Source organism: Oncorhynchus clarkii, chromosome 3 (genome assembly GCF_045791955.1).
Source record: "Oncorhynchus clarkii lewisi isolate Uvic-CL-2024 chromosome 3, UVic_Ocla_1.0, whole genome shotgun sequence".
Classification (NCBI taxonomy): domain Eukaryota; kingdom Metazoa; phylum Chordata; class Actinopteri; order Salmoniformes; family Salmonidae; genus Oncorhynchus; species Oncorhynchus clarkii.
Genome location: NC_092149.1, coordinates 56,755,997 through 56,782,151, shown reverse-complemented (window position 1 = coordinate 56,782,151; position 26,155 = coordinate 56,755,997). Strand labels below are relative to the sequence as shown.

Below are 26,155 nucleotides of genomic sequence, written 5' to 3'. Positions count from 1 at the left end.
GACTGCTCATTTCATATAATGCCAATTACAACTCTTCCCTGTCTCATGGGCTGTGAAAATCACCACTGTCGACAGATTTCAAAGTGGCCCATGTGAAAATGTAGTCATGGGAGGGAGGCCTTTGTTCATTTCACAGGGTTTCACCTGCTAGATCCATTTGCACAGTAAAGAGCAGCAGCGCTTCACTCAAGGATCACGCGGACACTTTAAGGGGAGGTCGACAAGGGCTCATTTAATCGTACTTAATGCCATGTGTTCAATTAACACTTTGGGAGATGACACCAGCCGGCCAGGTACTATACCCAGCGTCTAATTGCCACAGCCTGCTGCTCTGTTCCTCTCGGTCAGTGTAATAGCTCCGTGTCGTCCATATTCGCTGAGCTACAGTGGCGTAGGTGTGTAAATGCTGGAGGTGTGTGTGTGTGAGTGAGAAATGCTGAAGAGTCAGCTGGTGGTAAATGAAAAACAACCAGGCTCTTAAAAATCACCCTGTGAAGAGAGTGTGGAGGGATTGCACTTCTGTTTTGGGTACATGAAGACCTGAAGGGTATGATACAAAGCAGGATCAATGAGTTAGCCAGCTCTCTTCGATAAACAACTAAAAATAACTTTCAATTGTCTGGTTCAATAAGAAAGCCGAACTTCAATATGTTCATGGTGATCCATAACACCAGAGTCGGAAATTAGCAGCACCTGAATGATCATCTTTCTCTTTCATGAAAGTAGTATATCTAATCTTGCCCTTAGAGCATGTCATAACTTTAGATTTCGTTATTTATAAATTGTGCTTGATATGCCATTATGGAACGGCTGGAAGCCAATCAGTCTGAGCCCAGTCAGTATCTGCAGACACATATAGTACAACAGGCACACTGAAGGCCTGCCTAATTGGCTACCTGCTTCCATACCTGGAACTGTGGTTTAGAAAAACAGTAAACCCTTACGGGGCTGTGACACCGCACTATGCACTGACAAAGTCACTGTGGGAAGCATCTGCTAAAGAAAAGACTAGCGGATACATTATAATGATACAAGTCAGTGAAGTCACTTAAACTGGGACAGCAAACTTGCAGGCTATGAAAAAAATAATAATATGATGATTGAGGATAAACTGTAATCTCTCCTCTTAATCCAATTGCCATTATCCCTCTTGAAAAGGCTAGATGCACATTTCACAAAAATAAAACAAGTTTTTAGATGTACTTTTAATGCATAATTCATGGACATAATACAATTTCTCCTCGATACACAGTCGGACCAGAGAAGAGAATGTTCCAGATTGGATCAAACGGATAATCCCATATTTAGACTTCTCCACCCATAGGGAGGAGTGAACAGGTGTGTGGGGGGGGGGGGGGGGGGTGTTGAGGGAGGGAATGAGGAACGAACCATTCATCTACAGCAATCAGCTCCAGAGTAGTCAGGTCCACTCATTCACTTCAGCCAGATGTTCGTGTCTCCTATGTCTGCATTATAACCTGCAGCGTACTTCTTTCCCAGGAGCTTTTGGAAAGAAAAGAAAAGGACAGTCAATTTAATTAGAGCGAGATAAGTGATAGGGGATATAGCCTATTATGTATGCTAAAACATCAGGAATGTATTTGCTGAAACAGTTGCCAAAAATATAGGAGAGAAAATCTTAGTGAAGTTGCAAGTAAAATACAACGTAGTTAAGCTAGGTATAAACAAGAACAACTTAATAAATGTTTGCCTTTTTGGAAATCAATCAAGTTAGCAGCCTAATAGTTATTCTGAGAGTTCTGTAACCCTTTTAGTCTGGGCATACAGGTCATAACCTACGCTTCACTGATGAAATCCTTAAAACGAATCCAACGCGAGGGTCAAGGAGTCATCCCAAACATTTGTGGGAATTGCCTGGGTAAAAAGAGACACAATATTCCACAGGACACTTGGGCAGGTTTAACAGTTCTCCGATTTAAGAAGCCGGGCCTTCTTATTCCCTTAAGCTTTGAAGAACTAGCCACTCAAGACTCATCCATCCTTAGATGTGGGACGACAGCAAAGACTAATGGTATAGCAAAGTGTTTTGTCACTAGGGGCGACATTGCAGTCCATCACCCCCTAGCCTTAGCAAACAGCGCGTTATGAGTTCCTGCTAATGTGAAGCCACGTCAGTGACAGACTGATCGACAGCCAGGCTGCTCTCAGTCACCTAGGCGACACTAGCACATCAGTCTTGTGAGTATGAAACAAAAAAGATAGTCTAGTGTTAACTAAGGCCTACATTAACACAGCTTCTCTTTCTTTCAACTGTTATCAGTCAGCCAAAGAAGCAGAAAACAGACTTAAATATAAAGACATTTACAGCCTCAAAAACAAAAATCAGCCAAGAATGAAGAAGTGGTGTTGGATTGCAAACAGCAACACTGATAGACATTCAACTTTTGTTTACCTAGTTTTACTTTGACATCTGCGGTACAACTTAGCGCAAGTTTAAGCTGGCGAAGCCAAAATGATAATCACCAGACAAACACCTATCGGTTGTTGTTCTTGTCAAACAGTACAGTACACACTCTACTGCGGAATCCTAGCTTGCACTTCAGAAGAAGTGAACTTTGTCAAGTAGAAGTATGGATGAGAAAACGCAGACAACCTAAGCCCGCCATAGTTCACATTCCCCAAGCTTGTCCTCCCACTCGTTCCAGTATAATAGCGGGCACCGAGCAAAATGTCAGCTCAAAGAATCCTGTAGCACATTATATACCCCCACATCTCCAGTCAATAAACTTTAAAGGTCAGCACAGAATGTTTTCCTGCAAGACTGATGACACCAATGACTTGGAGAATATTCCACATATGGCATTTCCCTTTTCGTATATCATTTGATATTTCAGCTACCAAAATAGTTATTTAATATGCTGGAGGCAAAACCACAAGACGGCCACAAAACCCAGAAGAGACTGAGAGGGAAAATACTATTGAAGGAGGGAAAAGTTTTCCACCTTTGCAGTATGGTACCTATAGCTCATACCCCACTTTATCATAATCTGGTCATATCAGGTGATCGAGCCACACCACATCATAAGAGAAGTAGAGTGCTTTTCTCCCTTACTGATTTGAAGGCATAGTAGCCTGCGTCATACTCGTGAGCCCCAATGGTGACCTCAGGCAGGAAGTTGGGTACAAGGGTCAGGTCTGCAACCCTCATCTTGTCTTCCACCCTTTGGAGAGAGAGGAAGAAAAACAGCAGGCTGATGAGAAAGCTTCCAGAGCTCCAATATGAACTATATAGGCCTACCCATGTACGTGATGGAAAAGTAAGGTCTACACGTGTAGGGAACAAATTAAGTGGTTATACTTACAGCATTCTCATGTAGTGGAGTGTGACATCATCCTGCTCTACCCAAGGTCCTTTCTCAAATTTCAAGTCCTCAATGTCTTCTGCAATCTAAAGAGAAAAAACAAAAAAGTGAAGTCTGTTTGACGAGAGAGTTTTGTGAGAGAATAAGACAGGTTTTCAATAGCAGTCAGTGCATTTCAGTATGATGCATTGGCTAGGCCTATAACATATCAACACCATATTTGTTTTCTCACCAGAAACTACAAGATTATTATTATATAATTTGATGCCTCTAGTCATTCACTGGATTTTCTTACCCTCTCCATGTCTTGTGCTTGGGTAGCATCATAAGCGAGCAATTCTGCATTCTCACTGAAATAAAGAAAAACTCTCAACACTTTTCTTGTAAATGGTTGAAGGTCAGATCGGAGTTGTCTTGAGAAATTGCATTGTTAAAAAAGTTCAAGTTGTTAAAAGACAGGGTCATCTCAGAGGTATAATGAATATATGTTTCACTAGAGAGCCTTCTAATCCACTAACCTGATTTTGGGAAGGTAGGTCTTCTTGTAGGCATCCTCAATGCTCTTCAGATAGGGTAGGGGTACATCCTGAGGGTAAGACAGGATAGATTCATAAAGACAGGAACAACACACACCAGAAAATAGACTATTTGAAAAGACCGCTAACACCAGACCCAACACAATTCTCTTGCTTAGTCAAAGTGCCTTAAACGGATTTAACTTAACAAGCGGAACACCCAAAATGGTAAAGAAGCAGAAGATCTGTTTGGAGCTGTTGAAGCAGATTCTCACCTTCAATGATCTGATCCGTAGAGCGGAAAGGTAATTAAACCTAACTTAAGAATAATCACGGCACGCAAAACCAAATAACTTAGTGGCAACTGATATGAATCTATTTGAAGGGCCATGCTTGAATACTTATGCGGGCTTCAGCTTGATTTAATTCCTTTATTGACCAGTATTAAGACTTTAGAAGTTTGACAGATGGTTTGTTTCCAAAAATGCTACCCATCCAATACTATTGGTGATCTAAAAACACAAGTGCAGCTTTTGGACATATACAGTATCTTCAGAAAGTATTCTCTTTTTTTATGTATTCACTTTTTCCACATTTTGCTGTGTGTTTCACAACCTGAATTTAAAATGGATCGAGATGTTTTTGTAACTGGCCTACACACAATACCCCATCATGTCAAAGTGGAATTAGGTTTGACATTTTTGTGGCAAACTTAAATAAGTTCAGGAGTAAAGTCTACCTTAACAAGTCACATAAGTTGCATGGACTAACTGTGTGTGCAATAATAGTGTTTAACAAGACCCTTGAATGAGTATGCGTCCAAACTTTTGAATGACGACCTCATCTCTGTACCCTACACATACAGATAATTGTACGGTCCCTCAGTCAAGCAGTGAATTTCAAACACAGATTCAACCACATAGACCAGGGTGGTTTACCAATGCCTCGCAAAGGGCACCTACCAGTAGATAAAAAAAGCAGAAATGTAATATCCCTTTGAGCATGGTTAAGTTATTAATTACATGTTGGATGGAGTATCAATACACCCAGTCACTACTAAGATAAGGCCAATGGTGACTTTAAAACAGAAAAAAAATGTAACGGCTGTGATAGGAGAAAACTGAGGATGAGTCAACAACATTGTAGTTACTCCACAATACTAACCTAGATGACTTGAGTGAAAAGGAAGCCTGTATAAAATAAAATACCAAACATGCATCTGTTTGCAACAAGGTAAAAACAAACGTAATACTGCAAAAAATGTGCAATATCCTTTTAGTCCTGAATAACAGGTGTTATGTTTAGGGCAAATCCAATACAACATGTCACTGACTACCACTTGCTATATTTTCAAGCATAGTGGTGGCTGCATCATGTTATGTCAACAGTGTGCAAAGCTGTCACCAAGGCAAAGGGTGGCTACTTTAAAGAATCTCCAATATAAAATATATTTTGATTTGTTTAACACCTGTTTGGTTACTACATGATCCCACGTGTTATTTCATAACACAAAATAACAATAAATAAATAAATAAAGATAAATAAAGAATAAATAAATAAAGAAAAACCCTTGAATGAGTATGCATCCAAACGTTTGACTGGTACTGTATAGTTGATTTTAAAAACACACAGGATATATATGTAAAAATAAAAATTCTGCCAATTGATTGGTCGAAAGAAAAGACGACTTTCGGTCCACCGAGATTTAATCGAGGACAGCCCTAAAGTTTTTTTTTTTATAATAAAAAATAAAAATAATTTACAAAAAGTTAACATTTTTCTTCCAGTTCAATATTGCAGAGTATTTTGTGAAGATTGTTGACAGAAAAATTACAATTAATTCCATTTTAATCCCACTTTGTAACAAAAAAAAATGTGGGAAAAGTCCAGGGCTGTGAATACTTTCTGAAGGCAATAGCCTAAATGCCTCGATGAAAATGGTTATTCAACATGCACCCTAAACATTGCATAGATAAAAAAGAATACATTTGGCTTTAAATACGGGAGTGTGATTCAACATCTTTAAAACTGAGATTTAAACATGTTATATATTTAAATCCAATCAGAGATGTGAGAGTTACACTCCGGAAAGAAAAGTTTGGAACACAGATCTAAAGTATGAATCAAACTACCTAAGTTGAGCAACAAGACTTGTCCTAAAAGCTCCCTTTTCTGGTAGAATTTGAGGCTGCATATTTATCTCAATTTGCACCGAATTCCACCAGCCCTCCATGATTATGTTTAAAGACAGGATTATTGCTGGGGCCACAATTGCATAATGCTAAAAACAACCAGGATTTGTGAGGCCCGCCCGCCTGCCAAATGTGAGAGGTCCTAAATGGGCGTACGTGAAACCAACAACTAATTTCTATAATTTTCACACATTACCAGAGGCATTTGGCAAAGGAAAGGTTCCAATTAAGAACATTACTTGCTGTTAGCAACAGACTGATAATCATTTTTAAAATGTTTCTAACCTAGCTCATGACCACAGTAGAGACTTTTTGAGGAGTTTAAAACGTTTTTTGTTTAAAGCCCCAAATACATCAATATTAGAAAAAGTTCACATAATAATGTGAACTTAATAATTAATAATAATTACTGGACAGGACTCCAAATTGGTTGAGTAAAACTTCCATAGGTTCTCTACCAGCTGATAATGAATGGGCATTCAGTCAAACAGACAAACTATATGCCTAGAAAAGTATAGCATGGATATTTTCCTTGTTTGTGTCTCCCTACTTTGCCTGATGCCTTTAGCTTCTTCTGCACTTCTTCCGCTGGCTTGTCCACATAGATGACCAAGTGAGGGGGCAGGAACTCACAGATGCTGATACCTTTGATTTCATTGTAGTGGTCTACACCTGCATTACAGAACATATGAGATTCAACCACAGCAATGTAAAATGCCGCTTTTGTAGTAATGGTGGCACACATAAAAAAGCATCTTCACCCAAAGCTTTTTTATTTAAAACACTAATGACCTTTCAATATCATGGCTTGTCAGGTTGGTGTTAAACCAGATCTGATTCATCATATATTGCTAGGTAAAGCCCTGCCTTATCTCAGCTCACTGGTCACTATAGCAGCACCCACCCGTAGCACGCGCTCCAGCAGGAATACTTCACTGGTCACCCCCAAAGCCAATTCCTGCATTGGCGGCCTTTACTTCCAGTTCTCTGCTGCCAATGACTGGAACGAATTGCAAAAATCACTGAAGCTGGAGATTCATATCTCCCTCTCTAACTTTAAGCACCAGCTGTCAGAGCAGCTCAGATCATGGCACCTGTACATAGCTCTTCTGTAAATAGCCCATCCAACTACCTCATCCCCATACCGTTTTTTTTTTTTTGCTCCTTTGTACCCCAGTATCTCTACTTGCACATCTATCACTCCAGTGTTTAATTGCTAAATTGTAAATATTTCACCACTATGGCCTTACCTCCCTTATCTGGCCTCATTTGCACACACTGTATATGGACTTGTCTATTGTGTTATTGACTGTATGTTTGTTTATTCCATGTGTAACTGTTGTTGTTTGTGTCGCACTGCTTTGCGTTATCTTGGCCAGGTCGCAGTTGTAAATGAGACTATTCAGATCTGTACCAGCCTTATTATAGAGATTTCAGTACTTACACTGCCTTCTGATGTATCCCTGTTTGAACATGGCCTCCACAAACACCATGTCACTGTAGGGGGAGCGCTCCAAGATCACACCTTGGCCTAGAATGGAGAAAGTTTATGAGAAGGACATGACTTAAAAACCCAAAAAGGACAGAATAATATTTTTGCAATAAGCCATTTAGAATAACACAAGGCATTAATTTAAACTACAGGAATGTAAGCTCAAGAGCTCAATTCTTTGTTTTCCCCGATTCCCTAACACAATCCTGATGTCATTTGTGAGTGATATCTGAGCGCATTCCCATAGCCAGCCAGCCGTACCTGTGGTTAGCAGGTGCTCCATGGCGTCTGACCACTGAAGGAGCCTCATGAGGTACATCCATGCTTGTAGCCGGTAGGAGTTCCCGTCAGCAGCCTTGGGGTCTGCATAGAACTTCTCCAAGCTGCAGTTACCGTTGAAGGCGATTGGCAGAGGCTCCTTCTCCACTGTCATCTTGTCCAAGTAGTGCGTGTTGGGCTCAGGCATGTACAGCATCCCTACAGACATCAAAGTGTTAATGGAGTCAATTTACATTAATCCTGTTTTGTACCAGAAGGTAGGGAATTAAGTTTATTTAATGCAATTGGCATTATAAACTTCTAACTCCCCAAGTTATAAATATGTATAAATAAGTAATCTAGACTTCAATAACTGCATCGACAACAGGATCATTACCCAGCTTATCAGCCAGACTCTTGGCCAGCGCCCCCTTTCCTGAGGCCAGGTTGCCATCAATGGAGATGATCTTGCTGTTCTCTTTGAACCTTGGGGTTGTCCTCTCGCCCAGTGCATATGCCCACCAGCCGTACCGTAGGTTCCTTAATGAGCTTGTGTGAATACCAGCCTAAAGATAAGATATGTTGATCAATTAATTCTCAAATAAAATATTGAATGGTACTCCGTATCAATAGAATGAGTATGTGAGTGTCATCCTTCTGACCATCCTGCCCACCATGAAATAAATATGCTTCATTGTAATTGATAAAACTGAAATACTAGCTAGCATGTCAGGAGGATGACAAGAAAGGGATAACGGTAATTAGACAATTAGTTCAAATAAGCTAGCTAACAAACGAATTAATATTGCCGCTAATAACAATACATTGCGACACAATAGTTGTTGACAACCACATAAGACATCTGCTAGTTAGCCTTCTTAGCATTAGCATTCTTGTTATGGTGTCCTTGTATCGAGGGCGGCTTGTGAACTTGATGCCACTCGTTGCGCGAGAGAGCATTTTGGAAATTATTCTGCCAATCTTACCGTCTGAATAAGTGTCCCTGCTTTGAAAACGGCTGTCCCCGAGGGGATGACCAAACGAATCACCCGTAACGCCATGATTTTACCACCAGACCCGCAAATCTGACCCAGAAATCACCCTCTATGCAAGTTATGTCGAGGCGCGATAATAACGCGTGGAAATGGTCTTTTTTGCCCGTAGTCGAGTAATATTGACGTCATCAAGTGTGTCCAATTGTATTGCCTGAAAGTAAAAGACAATTTAAAATGAGCGTTATGGTTATGGTAAGGGGTAAAGTTAGGGTTTAGGGTAGGGACGTCCCAAGGATCCCGGATAACACTTACCAGATATAAAGATATACATATGATCTACTGTCTTCACCACAGGAGGTTTGTGGCACCTTAATTGGGTAAGACAGGCTCATGGTAATGGCTGGAGCAGAATTAGTGGAGTGGCATCAAATCACATTTTATTTGTCACATGGGCCGAATACTTACGAGCTCCGAAACAACAATGCAGTTTTAAAAAATACGGACAAGAATAAGAGATAAAAGTAACAAGTAATTAAAAAGCAGCAGTAAAACAACAATAGCGAGACTATATACCGGTACAGAGTCAATGTGCAGGGGCACCGGTTAGGAGAGGTAGTATGTACATGTAAGTAGAGTTATTGACGCGATTATGCATAGATGACAACAACAGAGAGTAGCAGTGGTGTAAAGGGGGGAGGGGGGCAATGCAAATAGTTTGGGTAGCCATTTCATTAGATGTTCAGGAGTCTTATGGCTTGCGGGTAGAAAATGTTTAGAAGCCTCTTGGACCTAGACTTGGCGCTCCGGTACCGCTTGCGATGTGGTAGCAGAGTGAAAAGTCTATGACTAGGGTGGCTGGAGTCTTTGACAATTTTTAGGGCCTTCCTCTGACACAGCCTGGTATAGCGGTCCTAGATGGCAGGAAGCTTGGCCCCAGTGATGTACTGGGCCATTAGCACTACCCTCTGTAGTGCCTTGCGGTCGGAGGCTGAGCAGTTGCCACACCAGGCAGTGTTGCAACCAGTCAGGATGCTCTCAATGGTGCAGCTGTAGAACCTTTTGGGGATCTAGGGACCCATGACAAATCTTTTCAGTCTCCTGAGTGGGAATATGTTTTGTTGTGCCCTCTTCACGACTGTCTTGATGTGCTTGGACCATGTTAGTTTGTTGGTGATGTGGACACCAAGGAACTTGGTCAAGGAACTTCATCAAGCTCTCAACCTGCTCCACTGCAGCCCCGTCGATGAGAATGGGGGCGTGCTCGATCCTCTTTTTCCTGTAGTCCACAATCATCTCCTTTGTCTTGATCACATTGAGGGAGAGTTTGTTGTCCTGGCACCACATGGCCAGGTCTCTGACCTCCTCCCTATAGGCTGTCTCGTCGTTGTCGGTGATCAGGCCTTCCACTGTTGTGTCATCGGCAAATTTAATGATGGTTTTGGAGTCATGCCTGGCTGTGCAGTCATAAGTGAACAGGGAATACAGGAGGGGACTGAGCACACACCCTTCAGGGGCCCCCGTGTTGATGATCAGCGTGGCAGATGTGTTGTTACCTACCCTTACAACCTGGGGGCCGGCCCATCAGGAAGTCCAGAATCCAATTGCAGAGGGAGATGTTTAGTCCCAGGGTCCTTAGCTTATTGATGAGCTTTGAGAGCACTATGGTGTTGAACGGTGAGCTAAAGTTAATGAATAGCATTCTCACATACAGTTGAAGTTTACATACACTTAGGTTGGAGTCATTAAAACTTGTTTTTCAACCACTCCACAAATTTCTTGTTAACAAACTATAGTTTTGGTAAATCGGTTAGGACATCTACTTTATGCAAGGCACAAGTAATTTTTCCAACAATTGTTTACAGACAGATTATTTCACTTATAATTCACTGTATCTCAATTCCAGTGGGTTAGAAGTTTACATACACTGTTGACTGTGCCTTTAAACAGCTTGGAAAATTCCAGACAATTATGTCATGGCTTTAGAAGCTTCTGATAGGCTAATTGACATAATATGAGTCAATTGGAGGTGTACCTGTGGATGTATTTCAAGGCCTACCTTCAAACTCAGTGCCTAGTTGCTTGACATTATGGGAAAATCAAAAGAAGTCAGCCAAGACCTCAGAAAAAATAATTGTAGACCTCCACAAGTCTGGTTCATCCTTGGGAGCAATTTCCTGAAGGTGCCAGGTTCATCTGTACAAACAATTGTATGCAAGTATAAACACCATGTGACCACGCAGCCGTCATAACGCTCAGGAAGGAGACGCGTTCTGTCTCCTAGAGATGAACATACTTTGGTGCGAAAAGTGCAAATCAATCCCAGAACAACAGCAAAGGACCTTGTGAAGATGCTGGAGGAAACAGGTACAACAGTATCTATATCCACAGTAAAACAAGTCCTATATTGACATAACCTGAAAGGCTGCTCAGCAAGGAAGAAGCCACCAAAACCGCCAAAAACAGCCAGACTACGGTTTGCAACTGCACATGGGGACAAAGATTGTACTTTTTAGAGAAATTTCCTCTGGTCTGATGAAACACAAATAAAACTGTTTGGCCATAATGACCGTAGTTATCTTTAGAGGAAAAAGGGGGAGGCTTGCAAGCCGAAGAACACCATCCCAACCGTCAAGCACGGGGGTGTCAGCATCATGTTGTGGGGGTGTTTTGCTGCAGGAGGGACTGGTGCACTTCACAAAATAGATGGCATCACGAGGGTGGAAAATGATGTGGATATATTGAAGCAGCATGTCAAGACATCAGTCAGGAAGTTAAAACTTGGTCGTAAATTGGTCTTCCAAATGAACAATGACCCCAAGCATCCTTCCAAAGTTGTGGCAAAATGTGGGCAGAACTGAAAAAGTGTGTGCGAACAAGGAGGCCAACAAACCTGACTCAGTTACACCAGTTACGTCGGGAGGAATGGGACAAAATTCACCCAACTTATTGTGGTAAGCTTGTGGAAGGATACCCGAAACGTTTGACCCAAGTTAAACAATTTGAAGGCAATGCTACCAAATACTAATTGAGTGTATGTAAACTTCTGACCCACTGGGAATGTGATGAAAGTAATAAAAGCTTAAATAAATCACTCTAAACTATTATTCTGACATTTCACATTCTTAAAATAAAGTGATGATCCTAACTGACTTAAGACAGAGTTTTTGCTAGGATTAAATGTCATGAATTGTGAAAAACTGAGATCAAATGTATTTGGCTAAGGTGTATGTAAACTTCTGACTACAATTGTAGGTGTTTCTTTTTGTTCAGGTGGGTAAGGATAGTGTGGAATGCAATAGAGATTGCATCATTTGTGGATCTGTTGGGGCGGTATGTAAATTGGAGTGAGTCTAGGTTTTCTAGGATAATGGTGTTTATGTGAGCCATGACCAGGCTTTCAAAGCACTCATGGCTACAGACGTGAGTGCTACGGGTTGGTAGTAATTTATTCAGGTTACCTTAGTGTTCTTGGGCACATGCACTATGGTGGTCTGCTTAAAACATGTTATTACAGACAAGGAGAGGTTGAAAATGTCAGTGAAGACACTTGACAGTTGGTCAGCGTGTGCTCACAGTACAATCCGTCTGGCTCTGCGGCCTTGTGAATGTTGACCTGTTTAAAGGTCTTCCTCACATTGGCTGCGGAGAGCGTGATCACACAGTGTTATTTGCCTTGAAGAGAGCATAAAAGTAATTTAGCTCTTCCGGTAGGCTTGTGTCACTGGGCAGCTCTCGGCTGTGCTTCCCTTTGTAGTCTGTAATGGTTTGCAAGCCCTGCCACATCCGACGAGCGTCAGAGCCGGTGTAGTACGATTCGATCTTAGTCCTGTATTGATGCTTTGCCTGTTTAATGGCTCATCGGAGGCCATAGCAGGATTTCTTATTAGCTTCTGGGTTAGAGTCCCACTCCTTGAAAGCGGCAGCTCTACCCTTTAGATCAGTGCTGATTCTGCCTGTAATCCATGGCTTCTGGTTGGGGTATGTACGTACGGTCACTGTGGGGACGACGTCATCGATGCACTTATTGATGAAGCCAATGACTGATGGGTGTACTTCTCAATGCCATCGGATGAATCCCAGAACATATTCCAGTCTGTGCTAGCAAAACAGTCTTGTAGCTTAGCATCTGCTTCTTCTGACCATTCTCAGAAATTCTCAGAAGGCAGCCCGCCCTTTGGCCCCTTTTTCTCCGCCTCTTCTTCAAACAAATCGCGGGGATCGGGGCCTGTTCCCGAGAAAGCAGTATATCCTTTGCGTTGGGCAAAGTCGTGAAAGAAGAAAAAGGATTCTGCTAGTCCGTGGTGAGTAATCGCAGTCCTGATGTCTAGAAGTTTATTTCGGTCATAAGAGACGGTAGAGGCAACATTATGTACAAAATTAGTAAAAAAAAATAAGTTACAACGCAAATAAACAAACAATAAAACACAATAGGTTTGATGCCATTCCATTGGCTCCATTCCAGCCATTTATGAGTCTTTCTCCCCTCAGCATCCTCCACTGGTCTCCACCCTTACTTCACCCATGCACACTAAGCTTTGATAATACAGCTATGTTGGTTTACAAGTTGGCCTACAACTGTACTTCAAACAGACAGCATTTACCTGTTAGCAGACGGTCTTATCCAGAGTGCCTTCAACTAGGTAATCCACATATCACAGTCTTCTCAAGTAATACTTTCTTCAATAAAGCCGTTATCAGGGAAAGCAGTGCTAGTATGAAAATATGAGTGCTCATGCTAAAAAGACTAGCAAACTATAGCAATGTTAGTTATTTTGTTTGTTTGTTTCTATTACTGGGGTTCGTTCAACCAAGGTGCTTTTCGTGCTCCTTGAAGAGATCAATTCAAGGAGCAAATCATTATTTTACTTTTAAATGTGTGTAATGTTAGATATTACTGTGCTGATGGAGCTAGCATTTCATTACATCCGCAATAACATCTGCTAAATATGTGTATGCCACCAATAAAAAGTATTTAATTTAATTTGATTTCAACCAGACACGAAGAAGCGACAAAATCTGTCCACCAAAATAAGACCATTTTGGCATTTTTGTATGGAGTCAATGAGAACTTGTCGAATTTGGTCAACAAAAAATTGAATTGCTAATTTTAGGAGGCAAGTCAGTTAAGAACAAACTCTAATTTACAATGGAGAGCTACCAGGTTAACTACCTTGTTCAGGGGGCAGAACAACATTTTGTCATATTAGGGATTCGATCCAGCAACCTTTTGTTTACTGGCCCAACACTCTAACCACACCCCAATGAGGCTTAATTGATCGAATGTAAGTTTCGTAATTGTTAGGTTGTTATGAAAGCACTGATTTAAGTGGATTCACGTGGCATTTCGGGCAAATGAAAAAAAAAATGTGAGTTGTGCCTGTTGTTCGAACTCATATCCCCCCTCTCATTGGCTAGAATGGTCCCATCCGATCTCGCCTTCTCCTTCTCCATCTTCGAGGACATGTATTTCCATTACACTAAGTAGAACGGTCACTCGTCTATCTCGTCATTATAATAGAAAATATGTTATTCAACACAGAGCAGATGTAGGCCTGCTGTATGTCCAGTAGATGGTGCTAACTGACCCTGTACTATGCTGCAATGATAACTTAGTAGGTATACTGTACTGGATACAGTAGGCTGCAGTATATCAACATGGGTTAACGAAAAATGTGTTAAGTGTATCTTAGAGTAATCGATTATGTTTATTTGTCTGTTTGCTACTGGTATTACATTAAAGTGCTAAATATATATTTTTGACATTCTCAACGCATGTAAATAAGAGTTTGTTCTTAACTGACTTGCCTAGTTAATAAATAAAGGTTAAATAAAAACATCTAAAATAAATAAAGTTCAATGTTACTGTATCCTGGACAAAACATATCTGCTTGGGAGGATGTGCTGGTCAAATATATGAGATTGAAAAACATATATTTTATGTAGATGTTTATTTTTAGATGTGAAGATCTTAACACACTTAATGAATACATATATTTTCCAGTATTACAAATATTATTTTGGGAAGATAGTATTAATCACTATTGTTCACGTGACAGACAATCGCTTACAGAATCACTACTTTCTTTCTGGAAGGAGCAGTCTACATGTCCAGACCCTACAGTTGCTTATCTTGAGATGATTGCCAAGTTATTTTCTCTATTACCTTCTGACATGCCTCCAACAGTATTTTTTTTTATTGTAAATCTTTAGTGCATTTCATGCTTGTTCATGGCAAACGGCCATCGGCCTACACCAAGCCAACTAAGCTAAGCAGAAAATGTTGAGTTCTATGACCCAAGAGCATTCCCTTAGAGTAAAAAAATATGTATATTTGGTTTTATGGGGTCTTAGATTTAAATGTTGATGTTTCAGCAGCAAGTTTAACCACTGTGGTCCCGAGTAGGAAATTATTCCCTGACCAATGTCAACCACACTAAGTATTCTTAAGCACTGGTCCTAGACACAGTTTCTTAACCCTAGTATTAACCCAAACCCTAAAACTAAACTGACCTTTAAACTCATTCACTTTAGTGACCTTTTAAAGTCTATCTACACGCTATCATAGATGTAGTGCAATGTCATTGATTTAAGCCGTAGGGTAGACCATTGCTGCCTGTATTTGGAGTCTTGAATACAAAAGCTGTATTATTGATGATGCAGGCATCTGTTGACCCCTGTCAAGGCTGGCTCTAGCCTTTTGAGGGCCCTAAGCGAGATTTTGTTGAGGGGCCCCCTCACCAAACGGCAGAGAGAAAAAGTTAAGTATTAAAGATTATTGTCTGTATTAAAGATTCTTTTCACGTTTTGCCTTGGGGTGTAGAGTAAATGTTTCAGTTTAAAAGCAAGTTTTCTACAGTTCTACACATTTTTCCAATGGAGGAGAGAATGTTGCAATTTTACAACAAATGTCGTGCTATTCTTATTGTACTAATTTTGTCATGGGGCAGAGAGAAAATGTTGCAGCTTTAAAGCTAATTTCCTGCAAATCTATCCATTTTGCCATGGGGTGTAGAGACGTTTTTGCAGTTTTAAAGCTAATTTCCTGCAATTCTACTTATACCATGTTAATGATATCTGAGTGAGAGTGACTCACTCAATGGGGGCCCCCTGGAGGTCAGGACCCCTGGGCACGTTCCCTGCGTGACTGGTCGGTATTTGGCCATGATTCTTACAAGTTTTGATAATTGGGGGCCTCCCGAGTGGGGCAGTGGTCTATGGCACTGCATCACAGTGCTAGCTGCGCCAATATAGATCCTTGTTCAAGTCCAGGCTCTATCGCAGCCAGCCGCGACTGGGAGACCCACGGGGCGGCACACAATCGCCCAGCGTTTTCCGGGTTAGGGGAGGGTTTGGCCAGCAGGGATGCTCTTGTCCCATTGCACTCTAGCAACTCCTGTGGCGGGCCGGGCACAATGCAGGCTGACACAGTCGCCAGGTGTATGGTGTTTCCTCTGACACATTGGTGCGGCTGGCTTCCGGGTTAAGTGGGCAGCTTGGCTGGTTGTGTTTTGGAGGACGTCCGGCTCTTGACTGTGGCCTCTCCCGAGTCCGTACAGGAGTGGTAGCAATGAGATAAGACTGTAACTACCAATTGGATACCATGAAATTGGGGAGAAAAAGGGGTAAGAGTAGAAAAAATAAAATAATAAATCAGTTTAGATAATTGGCTAAACTAGCTTAGCAATCTAAAATTTGTTAGCTTACATGGCTACTTGAGTGACTGTCAGTGACTGATGCACAACCAAATGTATTATTTTCACCTTGTATATCCTTCTATTCTAACTCTCAACAGTAAGTTGAGATAACGACTGAGTTCCAAAAATAAAATACAAATAACCTAACATTTATGTCGCTTATGCCTAGAGCCGTCCCTGACCCCCGTCGCCACACCACTAACACCTGTAGCGCTCTCGGCTTCCTTACTGTCAGCTCCTGAGCGTGACTCGGCGGCTGTTATCCCTGTCGTCCCGGAGACCATGAATGTAAACATGGCCTACTGTCAGCCCCAGTCGTCCATATTTCATTCCTCCAACTTCAAGCCAACATTTCTCACATATTTTCTGCAGGAAAAATCCTCAAAGTGAAAAAGGTAAACATGTGTGATTACCTGCCAAAACTTTGTTTGAAAAGGTTGGGAAAGATTTCAAGGACACTAAAGAAATCCGGGCACACCTCATCAATTATTGCAGTGATTGAAGACTAATATTTGTTTAGGCCACGCTTTATTAAAGATAGTTTACATGAATGAAGATGGGCAGAGAGTAAATCTTAACACTGTACGACAGTGCTGTGCTGTGCAAAAATTGTCAACTTCAAAACTTCTAGTGTGCAATTTGTGCTGCCCTTGAAATATAAGCCACACATGCACATACATGCAAAAGCACATACAAAGCATAGAAACGCCCACCCTCTCACTATTACCCCCATCCCCACATAGACACATGCAAGTGCACACAAGTTCGCACAACCACACCCACCCATACACACACACATGCTTGTGGAGACACAGACACGCACTCACACACACTTATCTACAGGAACCAGGGTAATTGGTAAATAATGTACAGTGCAGTAAAACAACAATATGCCACATTTAGGTCTCACGGCTTAAGCCCTGTGAGGCCAGTTGTGGGATTTGGCAATGCGTCTTTGCCAAATTTCCCCTGGTTTATGGCAGGTTTTATTTAACTTTTCTGCAGCTCAGAGTGGCTTTTACAGTGCCAATAGGGAGGCAATTTGCCTGCTTTGTTTATCATTAAACAACTGGAGGCCCATGGCAACAAAAATAGGTTTAAGCTTTCAACCCGGTGCTTTAACTGAAAATAGTTACTTTATGGGAGGGATTTATATTGATTTGCCATATATTGCTGTTCTTATCATCACTCTTTACAGCCCTTATCTAATTTGCGTAACCCAGCTGCATACTTCCATTTCATATTATTAATATTGCTGACCTATAATAAGAAAGTCTACAGTACATTTGATAGAGATACCCTTGCTTCTGTGTAATGAAACAGAACATTATTTTTCACTATTAGAACATTTTTGTTCTTGATAACAGATTCCAGTCAAGAGGAGAAGGGTGCTAGTAGACAACACAATCTGTTTCTTGTCCATAGGGAGCAGAGGAAGAGTCAAACACAAAAGGCAGAAAAAACACAACACATGGGGCAACAATTATGGTCCTCGCTTCCCTGCATGACAGACATTGTGGTTTCTCCCGAACTCAGAACACACAGAAGCATTTGCCATAGTTAGCTAATAACATCACCCTTTACAGCTCGACCGCTGCAGTCCAAATCGGCAGAAACCCCTGGACACATTATATGACCTGATGGTAATAGTAGCAGTTTTATAGTCTTATAGCAGGACTGAGTCAAAATTTGAGGTGTTCTAATAATGCATTTGCAGACTTCACACGCTACTGCCTTCCCACAGGAACAGCTAGCATCATGTTTTCATATGAGTCTGCAGTGCCCTGCACAGAGGCTGAAGTTAGGATGAGGAGAAAGGACTGCATTTCAAGTTACAATAGCCTAGCTATGTTGCTTATTTTATGTTTGTCAGAAACACGGTACAGTACATGTGTGCATCCTTTACTGGTTTAAACAACCAACCATGCTACTGAGCCTTAGTAAACTTTTGGAAAAAATGGTGTTGACCAGATACAATGCTAAATTTTCACAGTAAACAAATTAACAACTGACTTTCAGCACGCTTATAGAGAAGGGCACTCAACGTGTACGGCACTGACACAATTTTTTTTTCACCTTAATTTAACCAGGTAGGCAAGTTGAGAACAAGTTCTCATTTACAATTGCGACCTGGCCAAGATAAAGCAAAGCAGTTCGACACATACAACAACACAGAGTTACACGTGGAGTAAAACAAACATACAGTCAATAATACAATAGAAAAAAAAGTCTCTATACAATGTGAGCAATTGAGGTGAGATAAGGGAGGTAAAGGCAAAAAAAGGCCATGGTGGCAAAGTAAATACAATATAGCAAGTAAAACATTGGAATGGTAGATTTGCAGTGGAAGAATGTGCAATGTAGAAATAGAAATAATGGGGTGTAAAGGAACTAAATAAATACAGTAGGGGAAGAGGTAGTTGTTTGGGCTAAATTATAGATGGGCTATGTACAGGTGCAGTAATCTGTGAGCTGCTCTGACAGCTTGTGCTTAATGTCACGACTCCGCACCCACTACGCCCAGTGCGTCACATTTAAAGATAGTGAGGGAGAGAATTGTTTCCAGTTTCAGAGATTTTTGTAGTTCGTTCCAGTCATCGGCAGCAGAAAACTGGAAGGAGAGGCGGTTTTGGGGCTGACCAGAGAGATATACCTGCTGGAGCGCGTACTACAGGTGGGTGCTGCTATGGAGATCAGCGAGCTGAGATAAGGGGTCTTGTAGATGACCTGGAGCCAGTGGGTTTGGCGACGAGTATGAAGCGAGGGCCAACCAACGAAAGCGTACAGGTCGCAGTGGTGGGTAGTATATGGGGCTTTGGTGACAAAACGGATGGCACTGTGATAGACTGCATCCAATTTATTGAGTAGGGTGTAGGAGGCTATTTTGTAAATTACATCACCGAAGTCGAGGATCGGTAGGATAGTCAGTTTTACGAGGGTATGTTTGGCAGCATGAGTGAAGGATGCTTTGTTGCGAAATAGGAAGCCATTTCTAGATTTAACTTTGGATTGGAGATGTTTCAGTCTGGAAGGAGAGTTTACAGTCTAACCAGACACCTGGGTATTTGTAGTTGTCCACATATTCTAAGTCAGAACCATCCAGCGTAGTGATGCTGGACGGGCGGGCAGGTGCAGGCAGCGATTGGTTGAAAGGCCACAGAAGGAGAGTTGTATGGCATTGAAGCTCGTCTGGAGGGTTGTTAACACAGTGTCCAAAGAAGGGCCAGAAGTATACAGAATGGTGTTGTCTGCGTAGAGGTGGATCAGAGACTCACCAGCAGCAAGAGGGACATCATTGATGTATACAAAGAAGAGAGTCGGCCCAAGAATTGAACCCTGTGGAACCCCCATAGTGACTGCCAGAGGCCCGGACAACAGGCCCACCGATTTGACACACTGAATTCTATTAGAGAAGTAGTTGGTGAACCAGGTGATGCAATCATTTGAGAAACCAAGGCTATCAAGTCTGCCGATGAGGATGTGGTGATTGACAGAGTCGAAAGCCTTGGCCAGGTCAATGAATACGGCTGCAGAGTATTGTTTCTTATCGATGGAGGTTAAGATATCGTTTAGGACCTTGAGGTGCACCCATGACCGGCTCTGAAACCAGATTGCATAGCGGAGAAGGTGCTGTGGGATTCAAAATGCTCGGTACTCTGTTTGTTGACTTGACTTTCGAAGACCTTAGAAAGGCAGGGTAGGATAGATATAGGTCTGTAGCAGTTTGGGTCTAGAGTTCCCCCCCCCTTTTGAAGAGGGGGATGACCGCAGCTGCTTTCCAATCTTTGGGAATCTCAGACGACACTAGAGGTTGAACAGGCTAATAATAGGGGTTGCAACAATTTCGGCAGGTAGTTTTAGAAAGAAAGGGTCCATCCAGATTGTCTAGCCCGGCTGATTTGTAGGGGTCCAGATTTTGCAACTCTTTCAGACCATCAGCTGACTGGATTTGGGAGAAGGAGAAATTGGGGAAGGCTTGGGCGAGTTGCTGTGGGGGGTGCAGTGCTGTTGACCAGGGTAGGGGTAGCCAGGTAGAAAGCATGGCCAGCCATAGAAAAATGCTTCTTGAAATTCTCAATTATAGTGGATTTATCGGTGGTGACAGAGTTTCCCATCCTCAGTGCAGTGAGCAGCTGGGAGGAGGTGTTCTTATTCTCCATGGACTCTACAGTGTCCCAGAACCTTTTTGAGTTTGTGTTGCAGGATGCTGGGGGCAGAGGGTGGTCTATAGCAGGCGGAAACGGTGAGAGACTTGTTTCTAGAGAGTTGGATTTTTAAAAGTAGAAGTTCAAATTGTTTGGGTACAGACCTGGATAGTAGGACAGAACTCTGAAGGCTATCTCTGCAGTAGATTTCAACACTGCCCCCTTTGGTCGTTCTATCTTGTTTGAAAATGTTGTAGTTAGGGATGGAGATTTCAGAGTTTTTGGTGGTTTTCCTAAGCCAGGATTCAGACACGGCTAGGACATCAGGGTTGGCAGAGTGTGCTGAAGCAGTGAAAAAAAAAACTTCTAATGTTAACAACATGCATGAAACCAAGGCTATTACGGTTACAGAAGTCATCAAAAGAGAGCGCCTGGGGAATAGGAATGGAACTAGGCACTGCAGGGCATGGATTCACCTCCACATCGCCAGAGGAACAGAGGAGGAGTAGGATAAGGGTACGGCTAAAAGCTATGAGAATTGGTCGTCTAGGACATCTGGAACAGAGAGTCAAAGGAGCATGTTTCTGGGGGCGATAAAATAGCTTCAAGGTATAATGTACAGACAAAGGTATGGTAGGATGTGAATACAGTGAAGGTAAACCTAGGCATTGAGTGATGATGAGAGAGATATTGTCTCTAGAAACATAATTGAAACCAGGTGATGTCATCGCATGTGTGGGTAGTGGAACTGAAAGGTTCGATAAGGTATAATGAGCAGGGCTAGAGGCTCTACAGTGAAATAAGCCAATAAACACTAACCAGAACAGCAATGGACAAGGCATATTGACATTAAGGAGGGGAATGCTTAGCCGAGTGATCATAAGGGTCCAGTGAGTAGTGAGGTTGGTTGGGGTCATGGCGATTCAGACAGCTAGCCGGGCCATGGGTAGCAAGCTGTCAGAGGATGGAGGTCTGTTTATAGCCACCTCGTGCGTTTCTGTCGGTAGATTAGTGAGGTTCCGTGTGGTAGAGGGGACCAATCCAATTAGCGAAAATAGATATACTGTAGTTATAGTGACCCAAGAAAATTGTCAGATGGACCTATCCAGATAGCAGCCGATAATACAGCTAACGATTAGCGGGCCGCAGATGGTCGTTCGTGACGACGGAGAGGCCAGTTGGATAACTCCCTTAGGCAGATAACGTCGGTATTCCAGTCGTGAAGGCCGGTGGGGCTCCGCGTCGGCAGTAAAACAGGTCCGTATAGGTGATTGTAGCCCAGGAGTGGCTGATGGAACTCTTCACCTGGATAGCTCCGGAATAATTGATGTTTGCTCCGGGATCGACGTCAGCCAATAGTCACTCAGATAGCAGCTAGCTAGCTGCAAGATCCAGGTGTAAATGTCCAGAGCTTGCGGTAGAAATCCGACGATATGGAGAGAACACAGGTCCGGTATGCTCTGGTCTGAGTCGCGTTGTACAAAACTGGCGATAGCTTTTCGAGCTAAAGGATAGCTGATGACCGCCAACTGTGGTTAGCTGAATACTAACGTTAGCCAGTAAACTGGCTAGCTTCTGGCTAGCTTCAAATTACTGATATTTGGCTGAAAGAAATTGATATTAAGAAGTCGGGAGCTGTTTTTTTAGACTTCAGTGTAGCTTTTGACATTATGGATCATAGTCTGCTGCTGAAAAAAACGTACAGTGCATTCGGGAAAGTATTCAGACCCCTAGACTTTCTCCACATTTTGTTACATTACAGCCTTGTTCTAAAATGGATAAAATAGGTTTTTCCCCTCATCAATCTACACACAATACTTCATAATGACAAAGCAAAAACAGTTTAAAAAAAAATGTTAGCAAAAAAAATACAAAGAAATTAAATATCAGATTTACGTAAGTATTCAGACCCTTTACTCAGTACCTTGTTGAAGCACCTTTGGCAGCGATTACAGCCTCAAGACTTATTTGGTATGACGCTACAAGCTTGGCAGACCTGTATTTGGGGAGTTTCTCCCATTCTTCTCTGCAGATTCTCTCAAGTTCTGTCAGGTTGGATGGGGAGCGTCGCTGCACAGCTATTTTAAAGCCTCTCCAGAGATGTTAGATCGGGTTCAAGTCCGGGCTCTGGCAGGGCCACTCAAGTGCATTCAGAGACTTGTCCCGAAGCCACTCCTGCGTTGTCTTGGCTGTTTGCTTAGGGTCGTTGTCCTGTTGGAAGGTGAACTTTGCCCCAGTCTGTGGTCCTGAGCTTTCTGGAGCAGGTTTTCGACAAGGATCTCTCTGTAATTTATTCATCCTTCCTTGATCCTGACTAGTCTCCCAGTCCCTGCCAATGAAAAACATCCCCACAACATGATGTTACCACCATCATGCTTCACCGTAGGGATGGTGCTAGGTTTCCTCCAGATGTGATGCTTGGCATTCAGGCCAAATAGTTCAATCTTGGTTTCATCAGACCAGAGAATCTTGTTTATCATGGTCTGATTGTCCTTTATGTGCCTTTTGGCAAACTCCAAGCAGGCTGTCATGTGCATTTTACTGAGGAGTGACTTCAGTCTGGCAACTCTACCATAAAGACCTGACTGGTGGAGTGCTGCAGAGATGGTTGTCTTTCTGGAAGTTTCTCCAATCTCTACAGAGGACCTCTGGAGACCTGACCAAGGCCCTTCTCCCCCTATTTCTCAGTTTTGCTGGGTGGCCAGCTCTAGGAAGGGTTTTGGTGGTTCCAAACTTCTTCCATTTAAGAATGATGGAGGTCACTGTGCTCTTGAGGACCTTCAATGCTGCAGAATTGTTTTGGTACCCTTCCCCAGATCTGTGTCTCGACAGTTTCCTGTCTCGGAGCTCTATGGACAATTCCTTCAACCTCATGGCTTGGTTTTTGCTCTGGCATGCACTGCCAACTGTGGGTCCTTATATTGACAGGTGTGTACCTTTCCAAATCATGTCCAATCAATTTAATTTACCAGAGATGGACTCCAATCAAGTTGAAGAAACATCTCAAGGATGATCAATGGAAACAGGATGCACCTGAGCTCAATTTTGAGTCTCGTAACTAAGGGTCTGAATACGTATGTAAATAAGGTATTTCTGTTTTTATTTGTCATAAATTTGCTATAATTTTGAAAAACTTGTTTTCGATTTGTTATTATGGGGTATTGTGTGTAGATTGATGAAAGCAAGCCCGGGGTCAGGGCAGGCAGAAGACGGGAAAACACGCTGGTAAGACCTGACAAGACAAGACAAACTGGTAACTGTGACGTCTGTCGTTAGATGAATGAGACCAAAGCGCAGCGTGGAAAGTGTTCATGATATTTTATTACTGAACACCAACAAAACAACAAAATACAAAACCGAACGTAATGTTCTAGAGGGCTAGACAACAACTATGCAAAAACAAGATCCCACAAACTAAAGGTGGAAAAAAGTCTGGACAGCTGCCTCTGATTGGGAACCATACCCGGCCAACAAAGAAATAGAACAAGTAGAATGCCCACCCAAATCACACCCCAACCCAACCAAATAGAGAAATAAAAAGGCTCTCTAAGGTCAGGGCGTGACAGCAACAGACAGACAGAGAACACAGGTATAAACACACAGGGGATAATGGGGAAGGTAGGTGATACCTGGAGAGGTGGAGACTAGCACAAAGACAAGGGAAACTGATCAGGGTGTGACAAATTGGTGGATAGTAATAACCTAAAAGCATTGTATTGTATCTCCTTCACTGCAGCCGATGTGAGTAAAACATTTAAACGTGTTAACCCTCGCAAGGATGCAGGCCCAGACGGCATCCCCAGCAGCGTCCTCAGAGCATGCGCAGACCAGCTGGCTGGTGTGTTTACGGACATATTCAATCAATCCTTATCCCAGTCTGCTGTTCCCACATGCTTCAAGAGGGCCACCATTGTTCCTGTTCCCAAGAAAGCTAAGGTAACTGAGCTAAACGACTATCGCCCCATAGCACTCACTTCCGTCATCATGAAGTGCTTTGAGAGACTAGTCAAGGACCATATCACCTCCACCCTACCTGACACCCTAGACCCACTCCAATTTGCTTACCGCCCCAATAGGTCCACAGACAACGCAATCGCAACCACACTGCACACTGCCCTTACCCATCTGGACAAGACGAATACCTATGTGAGAATGCTGTTCATCGACTTGAGCCAAAGGGGTAAGTTGAACCACCCTTGTTTCTAGGAAATCATGGACAAAATAAATAATTTGACCAAATAGGTCATCATTTCATGGAGTCTGTGAAGGAAGAAACCACATGGAACAAGTGGTAAGCAAGTTAGATCCAAAAAAATGATTTTCACAAAGGCAAATCATTTTTTTGTGTTAGAAGTTTCATGATGCTTGTATCTGAACCAAAGTAGATCATTTGAGGATTATTATATATATCATGGGTTGCAATAAACTTCAATATGAGGTCCTACACCTAGTATGAAATATCCTTGTAGCTGTGTGGGCTAATATAGTCTAAATGTTTTTCTTCGGGAAAGTTGAGCCAATGGCTATGGGCTAAGTTTAGCAATGGTTGAGCCAATGGCAAGTTGAGAACATTTTATTGTTTTCTTCCCAGGTGTAATGCAAGACATTACCACTGGGATATAAGGTAACAACTTGTCCTGGCCTATTTTAAAAGTGTTTTAAAAAAGTACAAAGTGTTTGGCAATGGATACTTCCACAATGTCAGATTTACAAAAAAAAATGATGTTTTCGTCTTTTGAACTTCTTGTCAATAAATCTATGCAGCCTACTCAATCACTTTTTATAGCTACTGTTTACAGGCCTCCTGGGCCATATATAGCATTCCTCATTGAGTTCCCTGAATTCCTATCGGACCTTGTAGTCATAGCAGATAATATTCTAATTTTTGGTGACTTTTAATGTTCACATGGAAAAGTCCACAGACCCACTCCAAAAGGCTTTCGGAGCCATCATCGACTCAGTGGGTTGTGTCCAACATGTCTCTGGACCTACTCACTGTCAGAGTCATACTCTGGACCTAGTTTTGTCACATGGAATAAATGTTGTGGATCTTAATGTTTTTCCTCATAATCCTGGACTATCGGACCACCATTTTATTACGTTTGCAATTGCAACAAATAATCTGCTCAGACCCCAACCAAGGAGCATCAAAAGTCGTGCTATAAATTCACAGACAACACATAGATTCCTTGATGACCTTCCAGACTCCCTCTGCCTACCCAAGGACGTCAGAGAACAAAAATCAGTTAACCACCTAACTGAGGAACTCAATTTAACCTTGCGCAATACCCTAGATGCAGTTGCACCCCTAAAAACTAAAAACATTTCTCATAAGAAACTAGCTCCCTGGTATACAGAAAATACCCAAGCTCTGAAGCAAGCTTCCAGAAAATTGGAACGGAAATGGCGCCACACCAAACTGGAAGTCTTCCGACTAGCTTGAAAAGACAGTACCGTGCAGTATCGAAGAGCCCTTACTGCTGCTCGATCGTCCTATTATTCCAACTTAATTGAGGAAAATAAGAACAATCCGAAAAGCAA

The 26,155-nt window shown here is 42.2% G+C and overlaps 1 protein-coding gene across 1 annotated transcript; it reads right to left on the bottom strand.

Annotated features, from left to right (window-relative positions):
• Positions 1-1,190: 1,190 nt before the first annotated feature.
• LOC139399538 (NADH dehydrogenase [ubiquinone] 1 alpha subcomplex subunit 10, mitochondrial-like) lies at positions 1,191-8,959 on the bottom strand. Its single transcript, XM_071144926.1, has 10 exons — positions 8,767-8,959; positions 8,178-8,346; positions 7,784-7,999; positions 7,475-7,561; positions 6,581-6,702; positions 3,842-3,909; positions 3,619-3,673; positions 3,324-3,409; positions 3,074-3,182; positions 1,191-1,503 (listed from the first exon to the last, which is right to left on the bottom strand). Exons 1-10 carry the CDS (start codon positions 8,839-8,841, stop codon positions 1,435-1,437), a joined length of 1,056 nt encoding a protein of 351 aa, XP_071001027.1. The 5' UTR covers positions 8,842-8,959; the 3' UTR covers positions 1,191-1,434.
• Between the last annotated feature and the right edge of the window lie 17,196 nt (positions 8,960-26,155).